This window comes from Episyrphus balteatus, chromosome 1 (genome assembly GCF_945859705.1).
Source record: "Episyrphus balteatus chromosome 1, idEpiBalt1.1, whole genome shotgun sequence".
NCBI lineage: Eukaryota > Metazoa > Arthropoda > Insecta > Diptera > Syrphidae > Episyrphus > Episyrphus balteatus.
The window spans coordinates 163881623-163895613 of NC_079134.1; the positions used below are offsets into that span (position 1 = coordinate 163881623).

General features: G+C 31.1%; 2 protein-coding genes across 2 annotated transcripts; one reads left to right on the forward strand and one right to left on the reverse strand.

Moving 5' to 3' along the window:
* The first annotated feature begins 4136 nt into the window (after positions 1–4136).
* Positions 4137–8011, forward strand: LOC129906484 (translation initiation factor eIF-2B subunit gamma). The gene is made up of 7 exons (XM_055982265.1): positions 4137–4408; positions 4479–4626; positions 4685–5045; positions 7092–7232; positions 7294–7470; positions 7529–7761; positions 7826–8011. Exons 1-7 carry the CDS (start codon positions 4252–4254, stop codon positions 7983–7985), a joined length of 1377 nt encoding a protein of 458 aa, XP_055838240.1. The 5' UTR covers positions 4137–4251; the 3' UTR covers positions 7986–8011.
* Positions 8012–9522: 1511 nt separating this feature from the next.
* LOC129906763 (uncharacterized) lies at positions 9523–13175 on the reverse strand. The gene is made up of 3 exons (XM_055982664.1): positions 12523–13175; positions 10076–10259; positions 9523–10013 (listed from the first exon to the last, which is right to left on the reverse strand). The coding sequence occupies exons 1-3, from the start codon at positions 13165–13167 to the stop codon at positions 9658–9660; spliced, it is 1185 nt and encodes a 394-aa protein (XP_055838639.1). The 5' UTR covers positions 13168–13175; the 3' UTR covers positions 9523–9657.
* Between the last annotated feature and the right edge of the window lie 816 nt (positions 13176–13991).

The following is a 13991-nucleotide window of genomic DNA, read 5'->3' on the forward strand; positions in this document are numbered from 1 at the left end:
TACAAGACTTTTTCTGTGTTGCACTCGATTTGTTGCATATCATAGTATAGGCAATGAAACCTTTTTACATGATTTCGAGGTAATTTTTAACGCCCGATCGAATAAAGTCTCTGTGTGAAGAATTAAAAACTCAGAAAAGATATTTGATCAGAAGGAAAAATACTTCCTCTATGAACTCATTGAAAGCAAAAGTTGTCCTGGTATTTATATTTTATTAAAGATATTAACTACACTGCTGGTTTCTACGTCAACTACCGAAAGAACTTTCTCCAATTTAAAGAGAATAAAAACAATACAAAGAAGCATTATCAAAACTTAAATAAAAATTTGCTAACTAGATCTATCCCCCCCCCCCCCCCCTTAGCAAAAAGCTATCTACGCCACTGGTAGGTAATATCAAGTTATGCATTCGTACAAAAAAAAAATGAGATAACAATCAGACATGACATTACTATGATAGAGAATGCAAAAAAAAGTGGGTTCCGTCTGTCTGTTTGTATATGTAATGTTTTAGGAGCAACAGCCTAAAGCAGGCATGTCAAACTTGCGGCCCGCGGGCCGCATGCGGCCCACATCGTATATTTGTGCGGCCCAAGCTTAATTTAGGTACAACTTGCATTTTCAATTTTTACATTCAATTTTTGTTTAAAAAATAAAATATAAATGTATCTTATGAACACGAACAAACCGGGGAATCCAATAAAATTATTTTGAATTTCTCCATTTCAACACGATGTTCACTGCAGAGATTTTAACGTTTTGCGATCTATGTCGCAATGGAGAATTTCCAGCTTATATGAGTTCTTGATGGGTGAAAAGGTAAACAAACATTTTTTGTATTGAAAACAAGCTTTTTTTTGCTGTACCTATTTAGTATTGGAGTGAAGTTTGACCAATGGGAAAGCAGTGAAAAAGTTCCATACGATTTGTTTCATCCTAAGTGAATTTTCGGGAATAAGCTCTGAATTTGTTTATTTGTACAATTTGTACAAAGATTTAAGTCGACTTCCAAACAACAAAAAATTCGATTTAAAGTCGACTTGCAGTCGCTACTTTTTTCTTAAATGAACACCAATGAAAAAAATTCGCTACTTTTTCCCGAAAAATCCATCCTTTTTTAATCTCTTTTTGAGACGGGTTTATAATAATATAGAATCAGTACGTAATCATTTGCAAATGGAGCTAATTGGAATCCAATGTGGCTCCGTTTAAAGATCCAAATTCGAAGCTGGGATGCCTGAATTTTACAAGTATCTATCAAGCAGATTTGAGAACACTCGAAAATTGGCATATGAAATCATTTGTATGATTGGAAGCACTAACTTATCGATGCTAGCAGCAGTTTTCACTTATGAATCGAAATGAGTCACCTGTTAAATCCAGAATAACAGATCTACACCTTGGGTCTGTTTTAAAAGTAATAACTTCTAAAAAAGTAGAGAAGATGGTACAGAAAAGAGATGCCAAGTATCAGGCAGAAATCATTAATATTACTACATATTGTTCTTGTTCTTTTATAAAAATAAATCTGTTTTATAAAAATTCTAATGATTTCTTTTTTTTGCGGCCTATAGAAATTTAGATCCTGCTATTTTGGCCCATGAATGCCATTGAGTTTGACAAGCCTGGCCTAAAGGAATGAACCGATTGTCATCAAACTTGGTACTTGGAATTATTTTTTTTGGACCAAAACGGTACCTGTAAAATACCTACAAACTTCGGAAGAGTTTTATTTTATCGAAATCGGCTGTAACGATTTTGTTAAAAAAAATTAAATGTTAGTTTTTACATAAAGTCCATCTTTCAATGAAAAATTTTTTTTTCGAAAATCATTTACTAACGGTACCTAGAACCATAGAACCGTTTTTTAAAATTTAATGTTCTGCCAAATTTAAATTCAATTTTAGAGAAATTTATATATTTTTTAATATAAAGGTATAACTACAATAGCCACTTTTTGCCAAAAGTGGAAAATTTACAAAAGAAAACATTTTTTATTTCTTTTAAGTGCTATTTGTTTAAAATTGCTTTTGAAACCAAAAAATAAACTCTCTGCATCATTAATTTAAGTTTAGCGGTGGGAAAAACTATCACAAAACGAGTTGAAAAAAAAGCTTTAACTACATTAATCTAAAAAGTGAAAAATGACAAAAGTGAGAATTTTCAAACGCATTTTTGTATGAAAAATTAAAACAAATGATGTTTCTGCATTTTTTGGTCTAAAAAACAATTTGTGTACTCTTTTTTTAAAAACAAATTGCGCTCTAGCGAGAAAAAAATATTTTCACTTTTGTACTATTGCAAAAGGTGGCCAATGTAGTAAAGGCTTAATCAGAAATATAATTTTGAAAAAAAAATAGTTTTTTAATTTAAAAAACAAATTGAAAATTTTGTTTTGAAAAATCGATTTTCGAAAACGGGATATGGAATTTTTTGAAATTTTGGTTAAAGATGTTAATTAGTGACTTCTACATAATTTATTTTAAAACTTTTTTCCCAAAAAATATTAATTTTCTATAAAATTAAGAAAATAGGATATAACGATTTTGAAGTTTTTTTTTAAATGCATCTTAAAAAAATAAATCAATTGCATACTGTTTTTGGAGTTCAATTTGATTTCAAATGTAGTTTTCAGAGATCAGAAATAAATCTCAACCTTTTGAAAGGTTCTGTAATAACTCCTATTTTCTATAATACTATGTTTCCACCTACCCTAAATCCGAGATTTAGCTAAGTAGATTTAGAATAAATCTCGAGATTTATTCTAAATCTCGGACTGAGGGAAGGTTAATATAGGGGATTTAGGGTATGTGAACATAAATCCCCGATTTAGCGAAGTATATTGAGAATAAATCTCGAGATTTAGAGGGTAGGTGGAAACGTAGTATAAAGGTCATAAAATAACCTTTATTTAAAAAAAAAAAAAAAAAAGTCAAGGTCTGAGAGAAACCTTTATTTTGTATTTTTTTATGTTTCGGTCAACCAGTGACATTTATCGCTGAGAGAAAAAAAATAAATCTCATCTGCAAATGTATCAATTAGAACATAGGTCTCCAGAAATATTCAAAATTGCATTGGTTGTGCTTGTCGGCCCAGCGCTGCGCAGGGACTCAAAATCACAGTGTAAAGGACATTTTCATAGATTTATTTATATTTTAGGCGAAAAGAGAGATAATTTTGGGTCAAAGAACCTTAAGAGTCTATTATTAGTTGAACTTAATACTTAAACTAAGAAAAAACAACCTTTCATATTTAATTTTTCAAAAGAAAGACATTTTTGATATATTCGACATTTTCCTTTGAATTAACCATTTTTGATTTATTTTCAGCGGAATTTGTTAAAGGTTGACCTTTAGCATTTTTTTTTCGTAAAAATCTCAACCATTGCGAGATATGTAAAAAAAAATAAAAATAAATCTCAACCGATAACCTATATTTTTTATTCTTAAAAATAAATCTCAAACCTTAACCGAAACCTATTTAAAGTAATGTGGTAACTCTCAGAGAGAAACCAATTGAATTGAAAGATTGACTGTTAGTTTTAATTTGAAAAACTATTTTTTGAATTATTTTTTGTTTTAATATACATGCATTGAACCAAATTTCTATATAAAAATCTTTAACATTTTAGCAACTTGGAAAACTTTTAAAAACTTACGTTTGAAAATTTTCACTTTTGTACTTTTTCACTTTTTAGTTCAATTCAGTTAAGGCTTAAATTGTATTTTTGTCCGCTACCGTCATTGGTTTGTGAAAAATAGAATACAAAATGTTTTTTAAACCAAAATCTAAGTTTTTTGTGAGTTTTTTTTTTTTAAAGTTTCCCATTCAGAAAAACTATCAAAAAATAAGTTTCAAAATTTTCAATTTGAACTTTTTCACATTTTAGCCCACATTAACTAGCATTGTAGAAGGAAACCTAGAAAAAAAAATCATTTTTCATTAATTGAACTCGTTGTGCGGAATCCGCATGAGATTTTTTTATTTCGCAACAGCAGCGAACAAAAATGATGCGATTATTATTTTATTTTCAAATCAAACAGCACCCTATTTTTTATTATTTTTATTTTTAAAACGAGTCTCTATCGATACTCTATAAAATTTGACAGCTAAAAACGTCAATTTTGACAACCCAAACAAAAATCGTTGACGTAAAATATTTCTCTTCGTGTGTAGTTTTCACATTTCACAATTCGAAAGGCACATTTAATTTGATTTTTTTCTAAAAATCCCTAGAATTTAATATAAATTATGGTTTCTCAAGAATTCCAAGCTGTTGTTCTTGCTGCTGGCAGGGGAACAAGATTGCCAGAATTAACAGGAGACTATCCAAAATGTCTATTACCAGTTGGACCATATCCATTATTATGGTATCCTTTAAATATGCTCCAACAACACAATTTTCAAGGTTAATCTTTTTGCCAAAATTATATGCCAACAAATTAGTTTTATATTGAATTATTTATAATATTTAACAGATGCAATTGTAATTGTCTTGGAACATCAAAAATCCGAAATTCAACAAGCTCTAGAAAAGACTCCTCTCAAAATGAAACTTGATTTTGCAACAATTTCAGAAGACAGTGATTTCGGAACTGCTGATAGTTTGAGATATATTCACGATAAGTGAGTCAATATTATTCTAATACTTTTTTGTTGTCATTACTTTAAAATGATATTTTAGAATCAAATCAGATTTCATCGTAATATCTTGCGATGTCATCACCAACGTATGCCTCTATCCCCTCATAAACAAGTTTCGTCAGCATGACGCTTCTGTGGCAGCTCTTTTGTTCAAGAGTGGCTTTGAAAACGATGTTGTCGTTCCAGGCCCGAAAAACAAACACAAGCCAGAAAGAGACTTGATTGGAATCCATCCCAATTGCAATCGTCTCTTATTTTTAGCTTCCACTAGTGACTTTGAAGAAGTCATGAATATCAATGGACATCTTATGAGGAAGTATGGGAAAATGACAATCTTTAGTAGATTAGTTGATTCTCATATTTATGTGATGAAGAAGTGGGTTCTTGATTTCTTGAAAAGGGTAAGTTCCGATAACTTCTGGGTAATTCCATGAAAAATTGGACACGAATTTTGAACAAATTATGCAGACTTTTTCCAATAGCAAATTACTATTTACAAATTGCAACTCTTTATGCAAATTGCAAGAAAAGATTCTTTGTTATACCTATTCCCTTATAGCTAGAAATTTAATTCAGGGAGTATAAATAATCTAAAAGCATATTAAAGCATACAATTTTCAACTACAGAGGAATTTGTCATGAACTTGAAGGAAAAATAAGCCCACAGAAAACAAAATGAATTTAATAGTGACGATGACAATATAGCCTTGCAATTGCTTAAATAAATTAACATTTAAGCAAGCTTCATTACACAATATTCGATTTTAAAATTACTTAAATAAAAATGCATCTATCACGGATGTTCTGATTTCTGTTCCAATTCTATTTTCTCGCGTTTTCAAATTTTAGCTGTTCCGAATTCATAGGTGTTTCAAAAAAAAGAACGGGCTTACAATCCGACAAATTTTTTCCGTTTTCAATTCGGTTAGCAATTTGCTACCGGAAAACAATATTCTCCAACAAAAAAGTGGAATGGAAATCAGAACAACCTTTTTCAATTGGTACGAATTCAATTTTTGTTTCCGTTTTCAAATTCGGGAGAATATTAGAACAACCGTGTATTCTTTATTTTGCACAGCAAATGGTAGGTAACATGAGTTTCTAAATTAATTTACCGTGAGTTACCAAAATATTTTCAAATTTTTCCTCAAAATATTGAACAAATGTTTGTTTTTGTCACTAATTTTAAAAGCTTGTAAAATTGTATGTTTGGAATCTTCATTAAAAACAAATTAAGATTCTCTATTTCACAGAAAAACTTCATACTGTCGAACTTTTAAAACTCGTGTCCGAATACACTGGTCAACAAGGTTTTTTGCCACAAGAATCAAAATATACGTTTTTGAGGTGCTGAACACGAATTCGAAGTCAGAAAAGTTTGATTGGCCTCCGTTCTTGAGATATTACCGTTATAAAATCGCTAAAATTGTTTGTAATTCATTACAAACAAATTTGTAACATTGCCAGTAATAACTATTTTTTTTTTTTTTCCAAAAACTCTTTAAATCTTTTCGATATCTTTTTTTATTACTCGAGATATCTTAAGATTAAATAAGTCTTTGGCTCAAAAACAGCACTGGTCAACCAAATTAAAATGTTTTTTTTTTTTTTGCCACAAGAACCAAAATATACTTTTCTAAAGGTTTTTGGGGTGCTGAACTTGAATCCTAAATTTAAAAAAAATCTATTAGCCTCCGTTCTTGAAATATTAATGTTGTAATATGCAAAAAAAAAGTTTTTTCATAACGGATATTATTTCAAAAACAGAGGCAAATAGAATTATTTTGATTTGGGATTCGAGTTCACCAACCCAAACCTTCATAAAAATATAATTTGTTTGGTTCTTGTGCCAAAAATCTTGTTGACCAGTGACTTAAACTTTAGATGAAGTTAAGTTTTTTTTTACTTATTAACTTAAACTTAAGATATCTCGGGCAATAAAAGAGATATCGGAAAGATTAGGTATAATAGTATTTGGAAGACGAAAATAGGCACCGTTACAAAGAAGTTTTTAATGAATTGCCTCACATAAAAATATAGCCTCGAAAACCAACAAAATTAGAATTTTGAGCATTTTATAACGTTAATATTTCAAAAACGTAGGCCAATCAAATTTTTCTGACTTCAGATTCGTGTTCAGAAAAGAATATATTGATGTCAAAAAAAGTTCAATTTTGTTGACCATTGTTATTGTAACGTGAGTTACCAACAGACTTTTATTTTTTCTTTGCAAATGCTTAACATAAAGAAAATGTTTTACTTAACTATGAAAGTAATAGGTATGCTACATTTATGGACAGTATTTTCTGATCAATTTATGTATAAAAGTACAAAAAAAAAATCTGTTTATGCATTGGAAATTTTTGTGAATGTAACGTGAATTACCATGGAATTGCCCTACTTTCTTCCGAGCATTGTTTTCATTCGAAGAACTTTCTTCTTTTTAGAAAGAAAATTTCTCAACCCTGAAAGGTGAGTTTCTTCCTTACATTATCAAGAAACAAATGTCCAGGACACAACAGTCGGCCCCGATTGAAGCACAATCAGAAGTAGGTGTTAACATGAAACCTGAAGACGATATCTTCCATGTAAGAAAGAATACAATTTTGTAGACGTTTTGTTGTTCCTTAATAAAACTTTCCCTTTCAGTACGTTCCCTGCACAGATTTGGAGCAACAAATAATCAAGACATCATTATTTAATGATTCTCGCCTGAAAGAACCTTACCAGGGTGATTTAATTCGTTGTTATGCCATTGAAGCACCTAAGGAAACAATTGGTGTTCGTGTTAACACAACTCTTAGTTACTTTGCTATGAATCGAAAAGTAAGATGGAAACATAACTTCTAACACCATTCACTTAATACAATATTTTTGTTTTCAGCTTCCATCAGTTTGGCCACAACTTTTCAAAGACAAAACTAATACATTTTCTTTAATCTCACCAACGGCCATTGTTAATTCAACACAAGCAAAAGAAATTGCTGCTGCTGATAATGCTAAACTTTCGGAGAAGACTTCACTTAGTTCGAGTGTTTTTGGTCCAAATTGTTTGATTAATCCAAAAAATATTGTTACAAATTCGGTTATTATGGCAAATGCTATAGTTGAAGAGGGGTAAGTTTTAAAATATGGAATCTGGATTTTCTAAAGGTTAATGGAAATTTTGTTTGCTTTTTAGATGTAACATTGATGGATCTATTATTTGCAACAAAGCTGTCGTGAAGAAAGGATCAGTTCTGAAAAATTGCCTTATTGGACCCAATTTTATTGTGGAAGAAGGATCGAAAAAGGAGAAAGTGCACTTGACTAATGCCGATGGATTTATGGAAATTGAATAAAAATATCAAGCTTTAAAAGTTGTAAATTTGTGATGTATTTTTTTTTTTTTTGTTTAACATGAACACTATTTGTAATGCGAATTATTTGTTTTGTAAACTACCAGAACCTCTTGAGCCATCTTCAGACATACATACCAAAAAAATTGAAGGGAATTTTTTTTTTATAGAGTAGGTACTAGTTTGGGCCTTGACGTGTAATGGATGGTTTTACAGCTAGGAAATTTATCTCATAAGGTCAAAAATTGTCGGATATCGGTACTTATTACCCCCGAAAAAAGTGTTCCTAAAAATTCTCCCAACAACAGGTGAAACAGGCGACGGAAGAATTTTGTAAATGGAATCAATGGTCGTCAAGATAAAACTAGTCGAAGAACACATTATAATAGCCTGCTCCGTATTCAGATTTTAAAATAGCGAGATGGGGTTCAGAAAGAATATCATTTATAACAATGAGAAAGAAAGTCGGAGGCAGAACAGAGAAATGGGGCACACCAGCATTTATTTTGTGGAGTTGCGGGTTTGAATCCATCATGGCGGTTTTCTTAGCTACAAGTGAATTGGCATTCTGTTCCATCAGTTAACCGCTTTGCTTCCGCTTCGATGTTCACAAAAGCATCACTGACATCACTCTTAGTATTTAATATCCTCAGCAGCTGGATGGACTTTTGAAAGATGGTGCCTCTGCTGTTGAAGTTGGTTTTCTGTATTATTCTTTCAAGGATGATTTTAAAGAAGTCGCATGCAGGTCTAATGTCCTTGAGCATATTAAGAAGTTTGTCCTAATATACTATTCAAGAGGTCAAATCTGGTCGCCTTGAACTTAAGCACGAATATTACTCTCCTCGATTTGAATTCACATTGAATGGTGAGTCTGACTACAGGCGAAGTTGGTTTCGTCATCGCCATTGTAAAAAATAGCATAAGTTCTTTCTCCAACTTTTCAGCATCGCTTGCGACTCTACTAAAATGTTTCTTTGTTCGTCTTTGTAGTTCTTCAGTTTTAGGTTTATAACCTTGAGATGTTATTTCTACCTTCTGGTAAAACTTCCGAACTCCTGCTATAGCATCCCTCTATTTAAGTTTTCCTTATGTCCACTTTTTACGAGTCGATTTTAGCCGCACGAAATGTCGTTCGACTAGGATTTTTCTATAGGGATTGACACTTCAGTCGCCTGCGACTTACGTTCACACGAGTCGAAAAGCTTCGCCGCACGGCAAAAATCGACTCGTCAAAAGTCCTCATTAGAAACACCGATATCGATTTTTTTCTTTTTTATATACAATCTATGCTTAGGTTTCCAAAAAAAAAAAGATTTCATTGGTTAACGTTAGAAAAACATAAAAAATTAAGTAATTTAACTATAAATAATTATGATTACTCAAAACTTAGCCTTGATTTCAAATTTCCAAACAAACAAAGTTGTTACGTCACCACTCTGGCTATTTCACCATCTAACGATATACTTATGACATCAACTTCTTCTCCACTGAAAATAAAATTGATAGCTAATATTTCTTTGTTTTTCTGTAACAGAAGCTTTTAATTACTTTTTTTTTTTTTTTTGAACTTTTGATTGTGTGTAAAACAAGTTAGTAGTTAAAACATCTTATTGCAAGAAAATAAATAAATCACTTTTACATAACCCTCCAAGCATCTAACAACAACCAACAATCATATTTCTTTCAATCCCATTGCTATTTTCATGCTATCAGCCCAAGAGAGTTTGCCCAAAATTAAATTCCCCTTCGATTCAATTACCAACTTGTTGCAATTGTCCTGTTCCTTGCTCATTCGGAAATGATTATCATTTTCAATACAATCAGATAAATGCGAAAGAGATTCGTCCAAAGTGAATTTCTTCGAGGTGGCTTCAATAAATGAAGTCTCTTCAATTTGATCGGAAATGTTTATAATAACATTGTCTTCTGTTTGGGTGACAATTTTGTTGTTACCAACAATTTCAGATAATTGAACGTTGACATTGCCACCACCGTTACATTTAATTTGAATGTTTCCATGAACACCAGCTATTAATTGGAAGAAAGTAAATTTTAAAATCTTTAGAAGGGAATGGTGGATTTACACTTACTCATGAAAAGGTCTCCCATTTTATTGACACAGACTTCCGAGGTCTTGTGGATATTTTTCAAATCCAATGTTCCATTATCGGTTGTGAACTTTGAAGACTCTACATAACAAGAGTTGGTTTTAATGTTGCCATCAATTGTGTGGCAATTGATTGAGTCACCCTGAAGTTTGTCTAAGAAAATTGACTAGAAAAAACAAAAATGATAGATGATTTTTTATTACTTAAAATTGTTAAATACAATAGTTTCGATTACATTTGATTGGAATATAAATTTGGTAATAAAAGTGTTTTGGCGGTGGCAATGCCATCTGCCAGATTCACTAAAGGTCTGTTTAATGAATCTGATTCGCACAGAAAAGAACAGAAAAGATCCGAAAAGTAAAAGTTTTTGTGTTTCATAAATCTGTCATTTTATGTTCCATGAAGTTGTTCATCAAAGAAAAGTTCAAGTTTTTCTGCTCCTACTTTTGGGATAGAGCAAGTGAGTGAAAAGTGTCAATTGTGATCTGTTTGTTGGATTGTTATAAAAACAAGAGAAAATAAGATTGAAAAAAGCGAATTTCTTAAGAATTTTTTATTAATAACAAAAAAAAAATTACGGGAATATTTAAAGTGCTAGTAAATCATTTATTTTGGGGCCAAATTTTCAATAGTCAGATAAACCTCAGTTAGAGCCTATTCCTAGGAATAAAAGTTTTTTTTTGTACTGACATTTATTTTTCTGATAGTCTAACTGGTCTAATTACTCCAAAAATATTGTTTGTCTTGACTGTAAGTTGGTTAGTTTCATATACCGTGCTCATTACTATAATGTTGTATGTTGAACATAGAACAATGCAAGGAAATCAAATAAATGTTCTATGTCAAAACAGAAAAAAATTAATTAAACAGATTTCCAACATCAAAAAAGAAATTGTAGCATTTGACTCGATAGATTACCCAGCTACGGTAGTTAATTTTCAATTTTCATGCTAAAATATATAAATAAAGAGTGAAATTCAGATACTCCAAACTTTGTAGTCGATTTTCTCGAAACATTTTTTTGAAACATAGAACATTATAGTTTTCAGGCAGCGAACTTTCAATCTTGTTAAATACGAAGTTGAACTTTTTTGTTCTTTCTTGTTCTCACAGTATTTACAAACTTGTGCTGCTCTGGTCTGTTCTGTCCTAGATTTGTTTCATTAAACAGACCTAAGGTGTTTTCATATTATGTTTAAAGAAAGTGTTTACTATTTAACAAAATGTAGATGAACAATTGCAAAAATAATATAAAGATGCAAATAGGGCGTTCAGGTTAGCTAAAACAAAAATAAATTACTTAATAAATTTTGTTTTACTAGGCTCTTTTGGTCTTTTTGGTTTTTGAATGCGAATAAATAAAAGACTTTATTCCACTCTTTCACACAACGTTTCGTAAGAATTCCTCACTTCTTCAGGGGTTTTTGTTCTTTATTCAATACTTGTACTAAATCATATTACTAAAGTTACTAATAGTGAGGGAAACTAAAGCGGCCCATAGACACCACACTTGTGTGCACACCGGTGTACTGAAAACGGTGTTGGATTTCGCCACACACGCCACACCAAATTGTACACACAAGAGATCTCAAAAAGGAAAAATCAGCAGTATTCGCAAACACGAATAAGCATTTTATTGGAAAAAAAAACCTCCACCGCTTTGCACTCAACAACAATTTAGATGCAACAACATAGTAATTGTGTGCGCGCATCTCCATAGACATCACACCGATTGAGACACCGACACAAAAAAATCAAAATCTTTTGATTTTACTCGCTCCGTGTCTCACACCGAAAATTGGTGTCCAATCTAGCCCACACACATCACACATTTCCGCACAAGTGTGCACACAAGTGTGGTGTCTATGGGCCGCTTAATGAATAAAAACTATCAAACTGTCGATAGTTGTAAATTATTCATTCATTCGATAGTTCGAAATCATTTATTCATTCATTTAGTTACTATTTTCATTCGAATAGTTTTTTCATTCGACAATTTTTTCATTCGATAGTTTTTATTCGATAGTTTTTTCATTCAAATAGTTTTTTTATACGATAGTTTTCTCATTCGAATAGTTTTTTTATACGATAGATTTTATTCGATAGTTTATTCAATAGTTTTTATCCGATAGTTTATTCGATAGTTTTATTCGATAGTTTTTATTCGAATGAATAATTGAATGAATGAATGAATGAAGTATTCGATAGTTCAAATAATTCAGTTACTAACTATCGATATTTCAAATCATTTGATAGTTCCCATCACTAATTTAAACCCATTAAAAATTAAGCGTTATGTAAAGACTTTTAGTTTAGTTAAAACAAAATTTCAGTTATTTAAAATAATAATAAAATAATAAATAATATAGAAAAAACCAAGATATTTGGATAAATATTCAAAGTCATCAAAATAAAAGACAACATACCCCATTGGTATTAGTTTTAATATTGATCTTTTGTCCCAGAAGCAATCCATTGCAATTGATATTTCCATTTTTGGAAAACAAGTCAACCGTAGTGCTTCTTACATTCTTTGTGTCAATATTTTTATTTGAAATAACATTCAATTCTTCACAATACATGTCAGCAATGCTAACTTCTGATTCGGTATCGATTAAAAGATCAGCTCTAATTGGTACCTCCAACAGACAAACAAGCTCTTCAGCTTCTTTGCCGGTGGATGTTGTTTTACTTGTAATTTCAACATTTTTATTTTTAATTTTTACATCCAATTGAGCTTTTGATGGTTTGCCATCGACAGCACTTCGTATTGTTGCACGAAGCAAATTGGAATCTTGGCATTCCAAAACATTGTATGGACGTATTTTTACATTGATTTGTGAATTGATTTTTATTTTGGAATATGGATCGACTTTTTCGACTTGTTGATTTAATATATTCGGTTGAGTTAGAGCAATTTTGTGGAAATTACGTGCTAATTTAGTTAGGATGGGAGGACTACGTAAGAGCAACATATTTAATAGGATGGGTTTTTTAATAGTTTTTGGGGAAAAATTTATGAGGAAACTTCGTGTGGATTTGGTGATTTTCCAAAATCCTTTGAAAAACATATAAAATTTGTGAAATGTCAAAAATCAAAAGTCAAATGAAGGAACAGCTGATTAAGGGGTGTGTTCAGCAATTGCGTGATTTTATAAGTACAGTACGGACTAAAAGTATACTTTTTTTTAAAATAGTAATTTAAGGCACAGTACACATAAAAAGGTAATATATATTCCGAACTGACATTGGTCGCCAAATTGTCAAAACATGACAATTTGGTGACCAATGTAAACTACCATAATTCTTAATTGTTTAACTGGTAGACCAGAATGTGTGTCTGTGGCTTGTGTCTTGTGTCGCTGTCAAAGTTAAAAAGTATGAAATTAGTATATTGGTGCCAGAATACGTAGCTGTGGCTGTGGCAAGGAAATTCGCTGTGGTACAAGTCGAGTCCACTTTTACTTCAAGCTACAAGCGGAATGACTTTTGACGTTTCTAATGTGGTTACTCAGTTAAAATTTTTTTTTTTCAAGGCAATTGACATTTTTGTACGCCACATAATTCTGTTCATCTTTTCTACATTTTGAGCGAATTTATTTGACATCTTGTACCACGACGTTTTTCTTTGCTACAAGCGAATTTTCATTCTGTTCAACCAGTAAATTACCGACGAAAAACGCACAAAATTTTATTTATTTACTATTTTCCGAGACGAAACAAGCAGGAAATTTGTTATTTTTCAATTTATAATTTTTTCAAATGACATTTTATAAATTAAAACAAATTTCCTGTTTACTGCGTATGAAATATAAAAATTAAAGGCTGGCCTGACAGATTGGTGCCAATTTTTGGACAAAGAAATTTTGACATTTTTCGGAATATATTACCTTAT